General features: G+C 37.4%; 1 protein-coding gene across 2 annotated transcripts in view; it reads left to right on the top strand.

Moving 5' to 3' along the window:
- septin15 (septin 15) overlaps positions 1-21,119 on the top strand; it is a 32,137-nt gene that overhangs the window by 1,450 nt on the left and 9,568 nt on the right. Inside the window, exons 2-5 of one of the 2 annotated variants that reach the window (XM_058767226.1) lie at positions 3,978-4,074; positions 15,083-15,189; positions 19,724-19,824; positions 19,995-20,129. In XM_058767226.1, coding sequence (XP_058623209.1) covers positions 3,978-4,074; positions 15,083-15,189; positions 19,724-19,824; positions 19,995-20,129 — 440 coding nt within the window. Of the gene's footprint in view, positions 1-3,974; positions 4,075-15,082; positions 15,190-19,723; positions 19,825-19,994; positions 20,130-21,119 lie in introns of both variants that reach the window. The other variant, XM_058767225.1, reaches the window with a different exon arrangement.

Here is a 21,119-nt window from a genome sequence, read left to right as displayed (position 1 = left end):
CCTGATATTGCCAAGTGCAACGTGTTCCTGGGTCAACATCTTTGTTATAAAATATGTTGACCCAGGAACACGTTGCACTGGCAATATCAGGTTTGGCGGTGCGCACACACACAAACGTGGCGCACACACAAGTGAGCACACTCCGCCAAACCTGATATTGCCAAGTGCACGTGTTCCTGGGTCAACATCTTTGTTATAAAATATGTTGACCCAGGAACACGTTGCACTTGGCAATATCAGGTCGTGCAATCATACAATGTCTTCAATGTTATCAATATTAAATTCTTGATGACTGCTAGTTGTTTACTACTAGTAGTGAACTTATTCTGATCTACTTGGCAGAATTCAAATGAGCCATTTTAATCTAGATTAATCTAGATTAATTCCAAGATTACAGTGAGATTAATCTAGATTAAAAAAATTAATCTATGCCCACCACTAGAATATATACAATACACAGATTCCCATGAAATTTAATAGCTAATATTTGCAGCTTGTCATAGCAAAGTAAACTTGACTAGTAGCCTATATTAAAACAAGTGTCTTCACTATTGGATAACTTTTTAGAAATGAAAAATAAGTACTAGTTACGTTAAAGTAGATACTAGCTCTTTTTAAGAAATAAATGTGAAAATAGCTTGCCATAATCAGGGATCCATAAACTTGATCCAGGTGCTATTGGTGCTATTGTGGTTGAGGCTGCACACATAATAATATGTTGAATAGGCTGATTACTATTGACCTCAAGACAGTTGATTGCAATTGCAGATGCATACAAATGTGTTTTTGGAGTGCAATAGTTGGGGCTGTTAATAGCTATTTGGAGCAAATGAGAATGACAGGCTCTAAGCATGATGCGCAGCTCTCTTGCAGAGAGCAGTGAGTGGAGATGCATTTCAATGGGGTTAGAGAGAACAGCAGCCAAAAACTGTCACCAAGCATATATCACAATCCCATTCGTGTGAACTTAAAGGAAACTGACTTCATATGTCTGCTTAAAATCAAAATGGGGCCATTTGGTTAAGAGTAATTGCAAAAATAGCTCATCAAAGTGAAGTTGCTTCTGAGAAGAAGTCTAGCATCATTTCCAATTGATATTATAAACGTTTATAACTTTTAATACTCCAAGTGCTTTTTGGGGCCACTATATTTAGGGTCCTCATACCAGCTGTGTTATGCATCCTTCAAAGGATGAATGAATTGCACAAATGTGACCCTGGACCACAAAACCAGTCTTAAGTGTCAATTTTTCAATTTTTTTCATTTTTTCATTGAATACATAAGCTTTACATTGATGTATGGGTTGTTAGGATAGGACAATATTTGGCCGAGATACAACTATTTGAAAATCTGGAATCTGAGGGTGCAAAAAATCTAAATATTGAGAAAATTGCCTTTAAAGTTGTCCAGATGAAGTTCTTAGCCATGCATATTACTAATAAAAAATGAAGTTTTGATATATTTATGGTAAGAAATTTACAAAATATCTTCATGGAACATGATCTTTACTTAATATACTAATGATTTTTGGCATAAAAGAAAAATTTATAATTTTGACCCATAAAATGTATTTTTGGCTATTGCTTCAAATATACCCCAGCGACTTAAGACTGGTTTTGTGGTCCAGAGTCACAAATGTTAAACATATTCTGAATAGTAAGCTTGTGAGCACCCACACTGTTTCCCACCTACGCTATCTGCATCGTTCAATCTGTCCCGTTCTACACATTGCACATCTGAGTTGGGATGCTAACATGGAGAGGGGTTCGATAATTAATGATTTGATTCACCCATTTAGTCAGATGTTTTGTTGTTTGCCATGTTGGGCATCAATGACATCAATCTTACAGTTACATAAGAGCGCTAGAAGAGTGAAAGCATGGAAAATGCCCTGAGCTGTTCACAGAGCAAAGCTATTTATAGACTGCTGTATGAATTATATAGTATAGTTTTGAAGAAGATGCTGTTTCTTTTTGTGTTGAAAGTGTCCATAAACTGTCAGAGGTTTCATATCAAATTCATTTTGATATTTTGGTCTTTTAAAGGGATAGTTCACACACAAATAAAATCATCGTCATTTATTTATGCATGTTGTTCCAAGGCTGTATGAGTTTTAGGGATGCGATATTCAAATTGTAGCCAATAAAATATGATAATTTTTTTTCTGATTATGTTATGACCAGTAAGTGATAAATGGTTTTGCTGTTTTTACATAATTAAATTGTTTTTTTCATATTGTGCATTACAATGTACAATATAAAAAATTATGAAAAATATATTTATTTGTCTAAATAAAAGAAAACACTAAAATCATTACATTTTGGCATTGCAACATTATAATATAAAATCTGAATAGTTAATACTTTTTAGCTATTTTTATGAAGATTCATTGGAGATGCATGTTACATTGATACCATATCGGTTATTGGCCGATAACCAATATGGTACAGATGTATCATGCATCTCTAATAATTTTCTTTCCAAATATGCTTTTTTGTGTTTTGTTTAAATGAATATATTTTGTCTAAATGAAATATAAAATACTGAAATTGGCATTGCAACATTGTAATATACAATATGAAAAAATATTTTTTTATATTTTTCTAAAGATTGCATTTGACAGTATTATTAAATTAGTGTTTAAAGATTAACTTTATGTGAGCATTAGCCGATATAATGGAAAAGGTCATATAAATGTAAAAACAGGGAAAAGATTATTTATTCTTGAAAAAAAAAAAACATTAGAGTTGTTACATCAGTACCATATCAGTTATCAGATAATTTTATTCTAATTTATCGGTATTGCTGATAACCAATATGATACCGATATATCGTGCATCACTAATGATTTTCTATCCAAGCATGCTTTTTTTTTTTTAAATGAATGTATTTCGTCTAAATGAAAAATAAAATACAAAAACTGCCATTGCAACATTGCAATGCACAACGTGAAATATACATTTATATTTTTCTAAAGATTGCATTTTAACAGTATTATTAAATTAGTGCTTAAAGATTAACTAAGTGATTAATTAAGTGAGCATTCTATAATGAAAAGGTAATATAAATGTAAAAACAGGGAAAATAAAATGTATTCTTGAAAAAAATGCATGTTATCAGACAATAATTTTTCTAATTTATTGGTATAATAATTTTCATATCACGAATCCTGACAAAAAACTGTTTCCCAAAGTATCTATTGGGTTAGTTTTGGTTTAGATTGGTTTAGTACACATGTGGTTAGGCCCAAAAGAGTTAAGTCGCCCTGATAACTGTAGCCCTCCCCATTCAAAATCTCTCTCTCTAAATGATCAGTATGGCCCCTACTAGTTAGTTTTCCATTGGCCTACCATGCATGAGAAGCTCAGCGGAGCTAAAGCAGAGCGATCAATTGTGTTTGCCTCGCCTAGCGTGTGCTTCAGCGCTGTGCTTCCGAGAGCATGAGATTACAAGAGATGGAAAGTGATGGAGAGAAAGGGATGCAGGAGCTCGAGAAGGACTTACAGCTGGACAAGACGCTGGCTGTGATCTGGAGCGAAATTCACTGTCTCCATGACGACATTGAGTTCATGATGGATTTGATACGAAACGTAAATGAGCATGTGGGCTTCACCTCATCCCATGTGTCCTCCCTTCCCCAGCCTCAAAGTTTGTGTTTGGGCTAGAAAAGCGCTCAACCTCTTTGTTGGCCTGTAGCTGTTTTGGTGTGTTACTTTCATATGTGCTGAACAGATCTGTTTACTTATCCTCAAATTAGCAAAATTCCATGTTATCCTTTGTTGTGGTCTCCCTGCATGTGAGATTAGGAGTTGCTAAGTCATTATCCAGTGTAACTAATGTTAATATTAGCATAGCCTTTAATATCTTTCCTCTGAAGTCCTCTTGAGCCCTGTTTTGAGAGGGATAACAGTAATAGAGGAGCCGTTCTGCTCTTTAATCAGTGGAATGTGGAGTAAAGCTGTGTTCTCTTCCAGCAGAGGAATCTGGAGGGTTATGTCGGCTTTGCCAACCTCCCCAACCAGGTGTACAGGAAGTCCGTGAAGAGGGGGTTTGAGTTCACACTCATGGTTGTCGGTAAGTCGCAAAATTCTTCTGCTCACCTGTGAGAAAGTCAAATGTTTGCAGATTGAAGTTTTTAGAAGATTTTAGACACATAACAAGTAAATATTGTGCTTCTGTTTCCAGCTAAATTAAGTTTGGATGTAATTAAGAATTCAGAGAATTTCCATTTAACTTTAATAGGGTTGACACATTTGCAGTTCAATTTGCAAGTATTGTGCTCAAGGTTATGAAACTACAGAATGTTTATTAAAAATGAATGTTAATGCTGATTTTTCTTTTTAATCAAAAACTGGATGTAGTTGTGCATTTAGAAAACATGCAGGAAACATTCATATAATGTTAACAGTTCAATACAGTTCAATTTGACATTGCAAGTCTTGTGTGAAAGGTTGTGAAACTAGTTTTTTATTAATTTAATGCTGAAAATTTTGAAATTGTATATATTTAGTTCTGTTTGGATCTATTGTTTATGATGTAATCATGGCAACATAGTTAAACCTTTATAATACTAATGACATGAAAAGATGAAAACAAACAAAAGATGAGATTTTAAGTTCACATTCACATATTGAAAGGATGGCGATGTCATAAGTTTTAATTTTTTTATTTATGGTATTCATCACTGAAAAAAAAAAGGTAAAATATGATGGTAACAGGGCTGTGCATAACCTGGGACACAAAATTTGAAGCTATTTTAATAATACACAGACAAATAAAATCTTATAAAACACATAATGACAAAATGCTGGCTTTTAATTCCATGTATTTTTTATCTAAAATTTGCTGATAATATTTGAGCGAGAACAGGCCTGAAACTGCATAAAAACAAGAAGCAAATGAAAATTGTAACAAAAGTAATGTTGTCATCAGCGATTATTTGAAAAAGTCTTCCTTTACATACATGAGGAACACAAATGGCACTCGTTTTTTTTTAAATGGCACACAATATTGATTGCTGTGGTTTGTTATTTGCTTTACAGGAATAATCCCGTCTGTGGCTTTGAATGAAAGTGATTTTTTGCTGATATGCCCACATAGAAGAGTAGATAGATGAGAAACGTTTGGATGATCAATACTGTTGTCACCGTCTCACACACACTCTCTGTGGTTTGGATGCTGTAACTAAAGCTGTATTGGAAATATGGATCTCGGTGACATAACTGCTGCGGAGCGCTTCACCATAGTAACTGGCTTTGTGTCTGTTAGCACTTGCAGAGGGTTTGCTTTCCAGCTCTGGTGTGAAGTAATCTCTTTATTTTTTCTGTTCCTCTATTCCTCTTCCAAGTTGTTACTCATTCTGTGTCTTTGTCTCTCACTCATTCCCTTCCTCTGTTATATAGGCAGGTTGTCTAGTTTGCGGTTTCCTGTTTGGTAAACCAGCCTTTTGAGACACTTGTACTGGTGCCAGGAGTTGAGCCACACTAGTCTTTGTAGAAAGCTAGTTGTGTTGACTGTTAAGTCAGTTTACAGTGCTCACAAGTGTAAATGTGCGGTCACATTAGCAATATTTTAGCAAAATTTTACAGGTTAGAATGGTCCATTGCAATTACAGTAGCAAAGTTACTTTCAAACCAAGCAGCTTTCTGTTCATCAGAGCGCTGAATTTGTGTGACCAACTTGAACATGAAATCTGCAGGGGGATCTTTTTTTGAACACGCATATATTTCTAATGAAATATGAGTTTCAGTAAATGTGACCTTAAATATTAAACTTCTATTCCTACTGTTTTGTTGACAATTTAGTCTTTAGCTTATCTATTTTTGTTTTGTAAACATTTAAGATTACAGTTTGAAATTTTATAAAATGTTCAGAATTCTGGAACCAAGAATATTTGCATACAGAATAGCGATTGGTCTTGTTGTAAAAATACAGTATAAAACACAGTAAAAACGGTAATGTTGTGAAATATTATTACAGTTTAAAGTAACTATTTTCCATTTTCAGATATTTTAAAATTAAATTCATTCTTGTGAAGGTAAAACTGAATTTTCTGCATCATTACTCCAGTCTTCAGTGTCACATGATTCTTCAGAAGTCATTCTAATATGCCGATTTGCAGCTGGATAACAACAAATTTTGTTTTTACTGACACCAAACATTTGAACGGTAGTATTTATACACCGAATAGCGCCACTGATCTTAATAAATGCTAATCTAGTAAGTATCAATATCTGTCTTTCAGTTAATAGTGTTTCTCTTTCACTTATATTGAAATGCCTCATTTTACCTCAGAAACAACTTTCCCGCTGCACATAAATTCTCTCTAAACAGCATTTTGCATATGTTACACAGACTGGGCTGAAAAATGTGATGTACTCTAAATATCTAAGTGTGTACATGGGGTTTTGTATCTACTTAAGACTGTCATCCACTGGCCTTTTAAAGGACAGAACTGAAAACTGTCGTCTTGTTCTCTTGTCACTCATCCTGACAGACACCACGGGGCTTTGGCTGTGGACTCCATTTTTCCCTCCAAATTTTCAGGGAGGAAAAAATCTGTTTCCTGTCTTTTCTGTCTCTCTCTCTCTCTCTCTCAGTCTCCCTTGTGTTTTTTTTTCCTCAAGCATTTCCTGTCTTGAGCTTTCCCTCTCAAACCAGCTGGCAAAATGTTTCTTCAGGGAGAAACCATTGGAAAATGTGAAGAGTTTTAGAGGTTCGGTTTTCAAATTGAGTTATCTGAGGCGTATTTGAGGTGCAAGAACAGGCCACAAAAAGATTCACGAAGTGAAATGAAACCTTGAAGTTTGTAGTCTTGTTAAAAATATGGTTTAGTGTTTTATTAACTGTTATTCAATCTGTGTGGTAGAATTCACACCTGTACAAGAAAAAAATCGTAAAATGTCATGCATGTTTTCATTAATTGCGCTGTTTGCATTTCTTCACAGTAACAACTCCAACAGCTGTGTTTAGACAAAACTTGAGATGTTTTAAGTGATGATTTTTGTAATCGGTAGCTGAAGTCTTCAGACCTGACATATTGTTGAATTCCAAGTCATTCTGAGAGATTTTCAACAACACCGCAGCAATTTGTCTGGTGTGGCTGCACTAGTGTAGCTACTGCTTGGAGCTGCCACTTTTCTCGTACATTAGTGTGCTTTAGGTCCGTTTTAAAAGGTCCCTGCCTGAAACACGGACACACACAGGGAGGAGATTTTAATCCCTGGATTATGAAGCCAAAGCTTCCCCTCACTGGCCTGCCAACAGGTCATCTAACAACCCGGTCATAGAGCTAAGCCTGTCAGACAGTCTTAGCCCACACATGCTAATGTATCTGCCAGCGCACAAACAAACACTGGCGTATCTCTGAGTTTTCAAACAAACACTCTTTTAAAGTTTCGTTCAAATTTAAAAGGGTAATATTTGAAGTTTGTGTATCTTTTGTGCAGGACTTGTTCTCGGCTCTCGATGGCTATGAGTGTATGAAGTAGAGTGACACCATTATGCAAATCCTCTCGCACTCACGCCATTGATGAGTTTCATCATGTTGGAGAGATCTTTGTTTAGAAATAAACAATTAGGAATTTGACAGTATGGAAGATATGTGTGATGGTAGAAATGTTGAAGTGGCTATTCAGTTTCCAGTGCAGTCCACTTTGCAAATTATTATGAAAATGAAGCTTTGACTTATAAGTATTTATGTAGTTAGTTAAAGTTTTTACAGATTCCTGAAGTATTCATTGGTTATGAATCATAATCATAATGAAACATAAATTGATTTTATCTTTTTTTTTAGTAGTTAAAAAGATAAATATAACTAAATGTTTTATTATAATAGAACATTTGTGCTGCTTAATTTTGTGGAAAATTGATTATTATTATTTTTATTTATTTTTTCAGGATTCTTTAAGTAAAACATTAAAAAGATCAACATTTATTTGAAATAGAAATCTTTTGTAAAATTCCAAATGTCTTTACTGTCAATTTAGACAAGTTTAATGCATCCATTTCGTTTAATAAAAGTTTATTTCTTTCAAAAATTATCTTACTGATTCCAAAGTTTTGAAAGGTATACAAAATGTAATCATTCTTACCATATTTACTCTCAATTTACTACAAATTATACCACAGAAATTAAATTATAGATTACAAATGATTGATTATTGTCCAGCAGTGTATTTGATTTCTTATAGCAAATTCAAAGTAAGAGATAAGAAAAGAATTTCTTGCAAAAAATTAAAAATAAATAAATAAAATGCATACATAAACTTATTGTATTTGACATTTCTGTCACTTCTGAAATGATGGCTACACCCCTGGTGTGACAAAATGTCAGCTTATGCATAATACTTTTAAAGCTCTTTTTTAAAATCTTGGCTTACATAAATTTCTACATATGCCATGTCATGCCATAACATCATTAAACTATCATCTAACAATGGACATAAGTGTTTTTTCTCTCTGACTCTATAAAGGCTGCTATTGCAATTTGCCCCCTGACTTAGCATTTAAAGAATTTAGAGGAAGCATTTAAATAATCATGTGAATGCACTTAAAGAATACAGAATCAAATCGTTAAAATCTAATCAAATTTAATTGTGAATCCTCTCGAATCATTCTGAATTTGCAAAAATCATTCTTGAATCAAATCGAAAACCTATGTATTGTGAATCGAATCGATTCGCTGTTTCCTTCGGTAGCGCAGTTGCGCGGCTCGGTCAATCCGCGCCGTGCTGTAACATCGCACTGTTTCGTCCCACTTTCAGTGCATTAGGCTTCCCATATTTACGGCTAAACACCGGTTCTCTCGCTCTGTTATGTTGCTTCTACCGGCTGTTTGCCGCTGTTGATATGCAATGCAGAGAGACGTATACGCGACGCCCTCTTCTGGAGATGGGGCGGGAATATACAGCTGATTTGCATTTAAAGCCATACACTCCAAATCAGCTCTTTTTTAGACACACACCAATAATGACATTTTCCAACTGTTATGGACATAACCAACTGAGCCTATACATAAACCTTGTGTGTTTTGACAGTATTAGCGGAAAAGATAACTTAGTTCAGTAATCAGGCCCTGTTTAACAGGCTTTTTAGTGCGTGCGCTTCGGGTGTCACGGGCTCAGAAAAAGCGCACGTCAGAACAGCACGTGAATGAAAAATTTAACCGGCAAGGCTTTAAAGCGCATGCAAATAATGTACTTTTGTGATTGCGAATAAGTGCAGTGCCCCATGAGAGTAACTCTACCGCTGAATTAACACTGATATGAATGTACGTTTTACAGTATATTGATATGGCAGCGCCGGAAGTGCAGCTGATAGAATTTGCGCTGTAGCACAATACTACGATATTTCTTCAAAAGCAGATTGTGGACGATTAATTGTCCACGATTAAAAATCGTCATATCGCGCACCCTACCTGAGCCCATTTCGACCGTTTCACTCTTGCCGCGACGACTGATTGCACGCAAACACACACCGCACATGCGCATGGATATCACACGCACATCGAGCAAACATTCAGTCAAGGAAAATTACAAGCAGCAGCTTCTAATTCGTCATTAACATTGAAGGATACAGAGATAAAACAACGCAAGTATCGATAACAGTATCATTTGTCCTGAAGCTTATCGATAGTCCTGTATTGACCCAATTACCTACCAGTCCAAAAAAATACCGGTTCTCGGTACCCATCCCTAGTTATAATAAATGATCTGTTGGGTATTTTGGGCTGAAACTTCACAGACACATTCTGGGGACACCCAAGTCCAATATTACATCTTGTAAAAAAAGGGGCATAATAGATGCCCTTTAATGAGACAGACAGGTAATTAATTAGGCTGCTGTTACTTTAAGACTGAATGAATGTAATATACTGACACACATCCGGTTTTCACCCACCTGTTTACGTTCACTTAAGCCATAACAGACATTGTATTTACGTGAGATACTCCACACGATGGACATTTTGACAGCTGTGTGTGTATTTGACAATTCGGGCGCAAGGAGAACTGATCGCAGAACTGGGATCTATCCCGCCTTCACTTACTGCAAGTTTATCGATAACGAATTGTGATTGGATGGTAATTTTGTTCTACGACAAGCTTAGTTACCTTTTGATTAGGCTGTTCTCGCATGACAGAACACTACTACTACTACTCACTCTGATCACTCAGTCATGAAGAAATTTTGAAATGCGGGAAAAAACATGATTTTTTCAAAATAAGTCAGGACACTAAAAATAGAGCTGAAATACGGGACTGTCCCGGGAAAAACAGGACGTCTGGTCACCCTACTTCTGAGAAATATCATGTGGACAGTGCATATTAACCAGGGTCCCTTGGGTTAACTTACCGACTTTTAATTGTGTGAAGACTGCTATGAATAAGAGCAATGGCTTTTGGAGAACCATTACTCTACAATCTGAAGCATTTCTTAAAGTTGTTGTATATAATATTACAGATTCAGAACAGAAATTGATGCATGTGGCAGAGACATAGCTTAGGGCAGAATTATGTGTGTTTAAGAGTCTTGCATTGCCGGTGGGGAACATCTAACTCATTTCCGCCATATCTGCTTGTGAGTTAATGTAGAGTGTGTATGCTGATCGAGCACGTGCAGTGTGTAACATCACATGTGTCACCTCATGGATCTTATTTTCTATGTAGGTCAGATTGATTTTCCTATTTGAAGTTACTAGTTTATATATATATGTGTGTGTGTGTGTGTGTCCATGGGAGTTTTTTCAAAGCGTTGCTGATTGTTATCTCAGGCTGTTCGGAGATGAACTCTGACCTTTGTTGCCGAACAATGGATCTTATCACTACAGGAGCCCCTCTCTGAAAACCAGCTAAACACACACTTGCTATCACACTTGCATTCTCACATCCTTTAAAATCAGTTAACTGTATTAAATACATGATCCCAAAGCTCTAGTTTGTTCTGGCTTGTTCAAATTAAAATAGTTTGTCCTGCTGTTTATTTGCACCAGCAGTTCAACTTTGTTTATGTGTTGGGGTAGTGGGGCCTCTCTTTCGCTCTCTGTCCGCTATCTGTGTGTTAAAGGGTTAAGCAACTGTATGGCAGCAGTGCTTGAGCCCCTTTTATGAGGGGAAAAAAGTGAGTGAGTGAGCGACCAGAAAAGACAGCAAGAGATGGGATAGCTGCTGGATGGGGGCGGGGGGGGGGGCTGGGCAGTGGAAAAGAGGTGGAGGTGGGGAATTGTCAGGATATCTGATCCCAGTAATGGGCCCTGGGGTGCTTTCTGGCCCAGAGCGTGATGACAGGAAGAGGTAAAAAGATGAAAGTCAAGAAGAATGTGCGGAATCTCTTAGAAAGTTTGTCCGTTTGTCCATTCGTCCCAGTCCTCCCATTTGCCCATCCATTTAGGGTAGTATAGCAATTAATAAGGGTAGAAAAGTAATCTTTCAATCTAAATAGGGAAGTTTGATTAATTGATGATCGATTAATTACAATAATTAACAATCCATGTTAAAGCACTTTTCAAAATTTTTAAATGGATAGTTTACCCAAAATTAAAATTCTGTCATCATTTACTCACCTTCATGTCTTTTTAAACCTTTATGAATTTCTTTTTGTTGTTGTTGTTGAACACAAAAGATTTTTGAAGAATGTTGGAAACCAAACCACAGTAATAAAAAATTATATATATATATATATATATATATATATATATATATATAAAATATTATTATTTATTTATTTATTTATTTTTTCAGTTTTCATTTTAAATGTAATTTTGTAATGTGTTTTTGTCATTTTTCAATTTTTATTTAACTTAATTTTGAAAGTTTTATTTTTTAAATAATTTTTAATTAAAAAGAAAAGTGTATTTTACTTTATATTTATATTTTAATAATTTTACTTTGAAACAACATGAGAGTGAGTAAATGGTGACAGAATTTTATTTTTAGGGGTGAAGTGTAAAGATTTTTTTGGGCCATAGATTTTTTTTAAAAGACATTATTTAAAAGACTTGCAAACATACTGCACAAAATGCTGGTGATTTAAAATACTTTTGAACACCATTTGCCCCCAGTTTTTCAAGCTAAATGCAAACCGTGTTAAACTGGGTCAGGAAGTGATGCTAGCGTGCCCCTTTTATTCTGAAATGTCTGTTCCCCTTATAGCCTGTCTGGGTCTAGTTCAGCGTCAAGCCAGTGGAAATAGGGTCTATTTATCTGCACTATGTGGTTGTGCCAGTCTATTAGCACTGCTATAGACTTTTTCCTCTGTTTAATGGGTTTCCAGTGTCTCTGTGTTTGTCCCTGCTGGAGAAGCACATGTGCTGTATCCCTTTTGACTGCAGTAGAAAAAGAAAGACGATAAAGGGCCCAAAACGAGACAGGGAGGTGAGTTCACTCCATTCATCCGTGGGTCTGATAAAGGTCAGCCAACTGTGAACTAGACCTGGATCCTTGCTGTGTGACTGAAGCGTCTCATTTTCTGAGATCATGCGGACCGATATTTAATTAAAAGAGGGGATGAGGCTAATTGGGTCTGGTTTTGCCCTGAGGGGGTGAGAGGGAAAGAGAGGGAGAAACAGAGCGTTAGAGATATCTAGAGCTGGAGGCTAATCTACTTATTTTCACCCGTTAAAGCAGTGGCATTGGGATTTCATGAATACATCCTTCTGTGCATGTGTGTACTAATACTAGTATGTAGTTTCTATAAAGCACAAGATTTTACTAGTCTAAACTAACCTCTGGAAATGGTTTGAGCAAACAAATTTGCAATGATTTTTGTATGTTTTCACAAAAATTTTATCAGTTATGCCAGTGGTTCTCAAACCTGTCCTGGAGTACCCCCAGCCCTGCACATTTTGTATGTCTCCCTCATCTATCACACCTGATTCAACTCATCAGCTCATTAGTGGAGACTGCAAGACCTGAAGTGGGTGTGTCAGATATAGGGAGACAGATATGTGCAGTGCTGGGGGTACTTTGTGGAGAGGTTTGAGAACCACTGAGTTATGCAATCATAATTAAATTGCAACAATAACAACAACAGTTATTTATTATATAACAATTTATTATTATTATGTTTATGAAAAGTATTTTTGTGGTCTGAATGGTTGCAAAATGCATTTTTGTCTTAGTTTTGGGTTTATATCTAACTTTTACCTGTGTAACCCATTGTTTTTATTATTAAATAAAACTATTAAAAAGTAGTTATTGATAATTGAAAAACAGATGAAAAAATATATAAATATTAGATAAAAATCTTAAAATTAGAAATGTTGCCTTAGTAACTAACTGAAATAGGTTGAAGTACTAAAATCAAAGAAATAAATTAAAACTTACATAAATAACATGTATAAATAACTTGATATATAACTATTTTAAAAAATGACAAGAGCATACAACAAAATTAGTACAATTTTAAAATTAAAATACTGAAAGTGTATAATCTATTTTGTAATATTTATAAATAATATAATAGTAGCCTATATAAATAATACTAAAATAACGCTACTGTGTCGGCGCCAATAGCCTAGTGGGCATATAATGCTGTTGCGTGCGTTACGGGCGTCCCGAGTTCGAATCCCAGCTCGAGGACCTTTCCCACCCCTCTCTCTCTCTCTCTCTTTCTCTTGCTCTCTCTCTCTCTCTCTCTCTCTCTCGCTCTCTCCCAATTCACTTCCTGTCTGCTCTCCACTGTCATATCATAATAAAGACAAAACACCAAAAAGAAATCTTTAAAAATAACGCTAGTTAAACATGTACATTTTGAATATATGGAACTTGCTGTACATGATAAAACAATCAATTTAAGTTTCTTTGAATTTGTTTGAAATGTATTCAACTGTCATCGCTAGTTAGCATAAGTGTTATCCTGCATATGTTAGTGGAAAAAAAAAAAAAAAAAACAGGAAAAAAAGGTGCTGTTTCCCCATGGTCTTGTTGTTGGTACATGGCTTCCATTAAAATGCCAGTGTAAGTGCAGACAGACCAAACACTACTTTGTCTCTCTCTATCTGTCTCTCCTCCCCCCTTTCCTTCTCTTCCACTGGTCGCCTCAGTTTCAGGTTGCTGACGTTCTCTCATCTTCCCCCCCCCCAACCCCACACACACAGATACTCTCACAGTCCAGTCCCTCTGTCTTGTTTAGGTAAGTCTTTGTAGCCAGAGGCAAGGAGGCGTAAATTTACTTAGCAGACAGAGGGTGGGTTTGGTGTCTGTGTGTTATCTCTGGCATAGCACAGAGAATCTTAAGTGTGTATTTGTCCAAATGTTGAACCATTTTGGCTCCATAGGACACACTGGTCCTCATACTTTGGAAAATTTGGTTGATGTTATAATCAAGCCTAACAATCCAATCAAATATCAATGAACAAATCTAATTATTTACTACTGAATGTTGGTTTCTTCTTACAGTTGGTAAATGTCCACATTGGGCGTTGGTGTACTAAATGAATAAGGCAAGATTTGGAAGCTCAGTAGCAGAGGATTGTCAGTGGGAAGATTGTTTATTGAGAGGAGCTTTCAACACCCCCTCTTGAAGCCTAGGATCAAGCTTGTGTCAAAACCGTGGAGTGAGAATGTGTATTTGAATGGGTGAAGATGATGTACACTGGTGGTCTTTTCTGCTAGATGAGCCCAAGCGTTCCCTTCCCCCAATTCAAGAGATGTTCAGAATGACACAGCTTCTTGCTCATCAGTTGTAAAGAGAAGTGTGGAGTTGGCTAGAGGGAATGCAGCAAGCAATGTTGTATTATTACTTTAGAATAAAAGAGCTTTCTCTCTCTCAGTCTTCCTCTTTGTCCACAATGTTTTCCCAATATACCCATGAATCTGCTGTCATTTGATTGCTGTCTTCAAGAAGTTCTGGCTAGGGTCCCACATGTGCCATTAGTTGGCTCAAAAACAACAAACTAATTGTGTGTTTCTGTGTGGGTGGATGGATGAGAGAAAGCTTGTGAGGATCTGTAGAGAATCTCATATTCATCACCTCCTGTTTTTAAGTATGGGTGTCTCCGTCTGTCTCTTGCATTTGGCATTTCATTCTGGCACAAGTTAAGCACAGCCACTGAACATTTTTGTTTTCTACTTTCCTGTTCTAGGTGAGTCTGGACTGGGCAAATCCACGCTTATCAATTCCCTCTTTCTGACAGACCTGTACTCCAAAGACTACCCTGGACCATCTCAAAGGATCAAGAAGACTGTTCAGGTATGTGCCCTTTAGCTGACCTTTGACTTCTGATACTGATCCGGTGATCTTCCCTTTATCTACCACTATCTCTATGTTAGTTTTCTCTCTCTTTCTTCCCTTACCTTTGACCCTTTGATCTCCAGCCGCCATTATCTTCCACTGTCTTGCAGCCAGATGTGACAGAGAGAAGCCATGAGGGAGGCTTCTGAGGTCTGATTTCTTAATTCTTACCTCGGACCAAGAGTTGGCAACCTTCTTTGTCGTGAACAAAGTGCACCATTCGAGATGAACTGTGCTACCTAACTGTGCAACCTTTTGTATAACACAGAAAACCAATCTGTTTTCTTGCATGCCCCCACTGTTATGCTGCAGGAACCAATTTTTGGATTTTGTTGTCGAAACTGGCCTGCATGGTGCTGTCAGCAAGTTGGGCAAATAAACATCCAGTCGGGATGTTACAGTTACAGTTGGGACCCCACTGCTCTACTCAGTTGAGCAGCATAGTTTTGATACTTTTTAAGTGCTTGTTGTTAGATTAGCTGCATGACTCTGAGGAAAGATTGGGCCTTATTGCATTAATTACTCTCACGCACTCAAGATTGCTTTTTGTCTTGGCAATTTCAAGTCAACCATTGAGACAGCTGGAGTGCAGAGCACCAAGTAGGCTCAAGCAATCACAAACAGATTCCTGCCTTCTGAAGGTCCCAGGCCAGAGCAAATGCTCCCAGACTTCCCAGAGGAAAGAGACAGCAGAGTTTTGACCTTATATGGATTTGATAAACAAGATGAGAACAGATGCTGAGGCTTGAACATCAGAAATGGGGGAGGATACACTGAAAAGAGCTTGCGGTATGATGGAGTGACTCAATTGGAGTGTTTTTTGAAGAGGATGGGAGGGGCAATATGACGGGGTTTAGATTCCTCTGGAGGCAAGTAGGGTTCAGTAGAAGGTCAAGAATTTTCCCACGAAACCCAACACCCGCCAATGACTTTCCCACCACCCTTGAGATGGGATGTGTTCCGAGACGGCCCGGCCCTTTCTGGGGTTTTAAGTGCAGCTCTCCTTTAAGTTCTCCTTTATCTTGATGAACAAACTCTGTCTTTGTTGACATCATGACTAAGTTCACTGTTGAGGTTTGGATCCAAGCTGTTTTGGACCTTAGTCAAGCTTGGATGACAAGACATGTCCTTTCTGAGGCAAGTTATTTCACTTAGTGTCCAACTTGAAAAAGCTATCTAATCATGCATGTGCATCTCCTGTCTACTTGAATGGGGAAAGATTGAAGTTTCAACAACTTGTCTGCCATACTTATTTTGCAGTAACACAGGGATGTCCAGTTCTGCTCCTAAAATGCCATTATCCTGCAGAGTTTAGCTCCAATCGTAATTAAAAAAACACCTGAACCGGCTAATCAAGGTCTTCCAGATTACTAGAAATTTAAGCGTGTTAGAGCTAAACTCTGCAGGACATTGGCCCTCCAGGAGCAGGATTTGACATCAAATCACCAATAAAATCTGACTGATATCTTAACTGGTCCATGCATTTGTTTCTTGCAGCCACCATGTCAAACCCTGTCCCCAATGATGTCCCAAGTCCTTGCGGTCCTCCTCCAAGCCACACATTAATGATGTAATGCATCTCACCTTTGTCTGACACACCCAATTCAGGTCTTGGAGTCTCTACTAATGAGCTGATGATCTGAATCAGGTGTGTTTGATTAAGGTGACATGAAAAACATGCAGTGTTGGGTGGCCTCCAGGAACGTGGTTGGGAACCACTGGACTGTCATAAGCCCTATTCGGATGGGACTAGTTTTACAGGGGGTCGTTAGAGAAATGTGTGTTTCACAGACGTACTTGGTGATTTTAATCCCGTCCGAATCTGCCATGTCTGTGTTTTTCTCACACAACCTCTGTAATAATTCCAGAGCAAATTACCTACTGTTTTTCAGCAAACTCTGTGATTCTCTGAGAAAACTAATCCCGTCCGAATGCGAATGTCTGTGATTGCCGGTGAGATTTTTTTTCACAACGCGTTTCCTTGTGTGTTTTGGCCAACGTGAATTACCGTAGACGCTCTTACTGCGCTAATGTTTGATATATTTGCCACCGGCAAGGAAAAAATAAGTAAATAAATTAAAAACAATAATAAAATCAAGAGTCAGATCACGTAAACCATTCAGACTGGCTATTGTAATATCTGCATCAGGTAAAATTACTCGCGTTCATTTCTGCACTCAATTACATAATGTTTTAATTACATATGCACCTTTATGAAAATTAAACATGGGCTTACTACAAATAAATAACTAAAGTAAAACTAAAACAACCACATATTAACATGGTTTTGCTATACTACCCATTTAGCTTCACCATGGTATTTGTAGTAAAACTGTTATACTAATGGTAATCAATCCGAATGACAAGCAATGCACGCATACAGCGCACGTGACCTCTGAAACGCCCAGATGTACAAAACAGACCCTCCCACCTCTGTAATAAACACAGAGATGTTAGTCCCATCCGAATTGGTACATGAAAATCGCAGACGTCAGGTGATCAGAATCGAAACTCAAACGTAGTTTAGAAAACTAGTCCCGTCCGAATAGGGCTATATACAAGTCAGCTTTGAAGACAGCATCATTGAATGCTCTTGAGTGCCCTTCTGAAACCTAAAATGACACATGGGACACCCTACAGCCTCACAGACTTCACATACACAGGACAGTGAACAGGGCTTCAAATGTGATTTATTTCCACAAATTTTTTTTAATGAAAAGCCTGTGTTTTCATCATATTGTATCTGTTCATATGGATCAAAGTTTTGGGGTTGCTTGTTTAGGGTTATTTGCTTTTCTCAACCAACCAAGCACAAACTCCACATCATCTTACAGTTTGAATCCAGCGACTGTGGCATTTGTCACCCAACATCTAAACAAATCCATTCTCATTTGGAGAGGTGATGTAAAACCAAGGGACATTGCTTGTTCCCACTGGAATTCGGTGGAAGATTCATCTGAGGCTTTTTTTTTTTTTTAACCACAAAACTACTAGAGATTTTAGATTTGAACACTTGGCATAGTTTTACCTGGATTTCACAAATGAAATCTGACACTTTCAATTTTCTCCTGTCCATGCTTTTCTCTTCAGACCCCATTTAACCTTCTTTGGCGCTTTCCCTGGTGGCAGGATGCTTTCCGCCATACACTTTGTCTTGAGCTGTTCCATCATGAATGCCCGTGGTATAAATTTGTCAGTCTGGCCAAAGGCCATGTTGTGATGTGTGGCTGTCTAGTCCTCTGTGGTCACCTCAGGCAGGACATAGTCAGCGCCGGGAGTATTTATATTCCAAAACAATCTGCAGTGTTTGTCATAGCAGCCACACAAGGGCCACTCTGGTTGCGTCGAATGAAAGTCTTGAAATTTTTGTGGCTTTGTGTTTCTACATTTTAATTTATTTCTTTTTCTGTCTTGTTGCAATCTGAAGTGGCCTGATGTGCCTCATAAACATCCTAGCATGAGCGAGACTGAAAGAGCTTTATTAAGGTTCACTCCACTTCCATTCCCCTCATTTTTGCTTTCTCTCATCTTCTTCTCCTCAAGTCTCTCCATTTTCTCCGTAAGAAAGAACTAAGAAAGGTTGTGGCTGTTTTTGCTAGCGAGAAAGTGTATGTGTGAATGAGACTGCAGTTTTAGAATAAGAGGGTCAGCCAAAAATAACCAGGCCTATGAGAATAAGCCGGTTTTTACTGAAAGCAGCTGAAATAACAGAAGATGATGAAGCTGAATCATAGTGACATTGGAGATGACTCTTTCAGTGTCTCACCTTGGTGCCTAACCTAGAATGCAATTAATGTGGAAGATGATGCAGAAACTCTCGTGAGACCACATCTGTTGCTAGCAAGGGGAAAGATTATGATTTTATAACTTGACGTCATTTTAAAAACATGAACATGTTTGTTTGTAGCAGCAGTGAATTTAAAGATGCACCTTTTAATACAATAAACTAGTCAATCTCACTATTGTTGGACAACTACTTGACCATTACTGTCCAAATGATGCACTATGCACTTATACACTATGTACTTACACACTATGTACTCAACCATGTAGTGTGTGAATTTTCTAAGGTTATTTTGTCATTAATAATCAGAGACCAATAGCCCCTCCCCCTGCTTAATTTTTTCGGTTATTTAAGTGCATCATTCGGGTATTTAAAGTGCACTTTTTTTTTTTCTAGAATTTTCAGTGTGAACGCACTACTCGCACTCTTTATACTACAAAACATCATAGAATAGTGCATAAGTACGCAATTTGGGATGCACCTCATGTTAACTTGTAAATGCATATTTGTTATTAGCATTTTTTGTATGACATACATCTATAACATTCATCAATGTTTATGTACTAGAGTCGTCTATGACCTTTTGGTTTGATGCAGGTGCAAAAGTACAAATTTTTATGCGCAAACCAGTAACAACCAATCTCTCAAGGTTGCTGTCCCAGGCTAACTCGCATATCCTGTGGTGACAACTTGTGGTCCTGTTTTCAGGTGGAACAGTCCAAAGTGCTGATAAAGGAGGGGGGCGTCCAGCTCACGCTGACCATCGTCGACACACCAGGCTTTGGAGATGCGGTGGACAACAGCAACTGGTAAATTTAAGAATTTTGGGGGCATTTCAGATTCTCTAGTCAAAAGATAAAATCATGTTGGGTGTTAGATATGATGGTTTTAAATCTGTTTTTACAGGCTGTGATGCAATGATTTCTCAATGTTTGCATCTGACTTTGTCTTTCATCTATCCTTCTCTTCTTTCTTTCAGCTGGCAACCCGTCATCAACTACATTGACAGTAAGTTTGAAGACTTCCTCAATGCTGAATCCCGGGTAAACAGGAGGCAGATGCCTGACAACAGGGTGCACTGTTGCTTGTACTTCATCGCCCCCTCTGGTCACGGGTAGGTACTGCACCCTGAACAAACGAAGCCTGGCATGAATCAACCAGCTTAAAATAGAAGCACCACACACACACGTCCTGATTTACACATTTTGCACTTTGCTCAGGAGTGGGATGATGGTGGAATTTTGTACATGAATACCGTATGACTGTGGTACAATGAAGGCATCAGAACATCAGACTGTGCATTGATTGAAATGCATTAACGGGTGAAATGGAGAGACACAGGACATATGAGCACAGATGGAGATGCATACTACCCACACCCAGATCCAAAAGCCTTACATAATGCTTACTAAACTGGGCTTGATGTATGATGGGCGTTGACTCATTAACTCATTGACTCAACCTTATTTGGCTCATTTTTGCTGAAAATTATTATTTTTTTTTTATATCAGAAATGAGATTTGTGACAAATTTATTGCATGTGGGAAATTTTTAATTTTTTTATTTTAGTGGGTGTTTTTTATTTATCTTTTCAATGCAGTTATCTGCTTTGTGATTTTTAAAGGAATAGTTCACCTAAAAATGAAAGTTTTGTCATCATTTACTCACCCTTATGACATTCCAAAACTTTCTTATGTTGAACGCAAAAGAAAATATTTTGAAGAATGCTGGTAATCACTTCCATACAACGGAATTCAATGGGGACCAACGACTGTTTGGTTCTTCGAAATATCCTCTTTTGTGTTCAACATAAGAAAGAAACTTACAGAGGTTTGTAATTTATCATCTATTTTCTCTGAATAGACAAACGAAGCATTGTTTACTTCTATATTTACATACAGTATAGTGTGATCCCCGTAGCCCTGTGTTCTACAAACAGCTATTTTCTTGCTTGCCCTTTTTGAGACGCCACCATGAAGCAACATTCATATCTCTGTGACCTTTGTGTTGCATCTTCAGTCTTGACATTCCTGAAATGTATAAACAGCCCCTCAGCTGGCCCCCAAAGCCACACACACACACACACACACAAACAAACAAACCC

The sequence above is a fragment of the Onychostoma macrolepis genome, chromosome 25 (assembly GCF_012432095.1).
Source record: "Onychostoma macrolepis isolate SWU-2019 chromosome 25, ASM1243209v1, whole genome shotgun sequence".
Lineage (NCBI taxonomy): Eukaryota > Metazoa > Chordata > Actinopteri > Cypriniformes > Cyprinidae > Onychostoma > Onychostoma macrolepis.
Note: the sequence above shows the minus strand (reverse complement) of the source record. Positions and strands in the feature narration are given on the sequence as shown.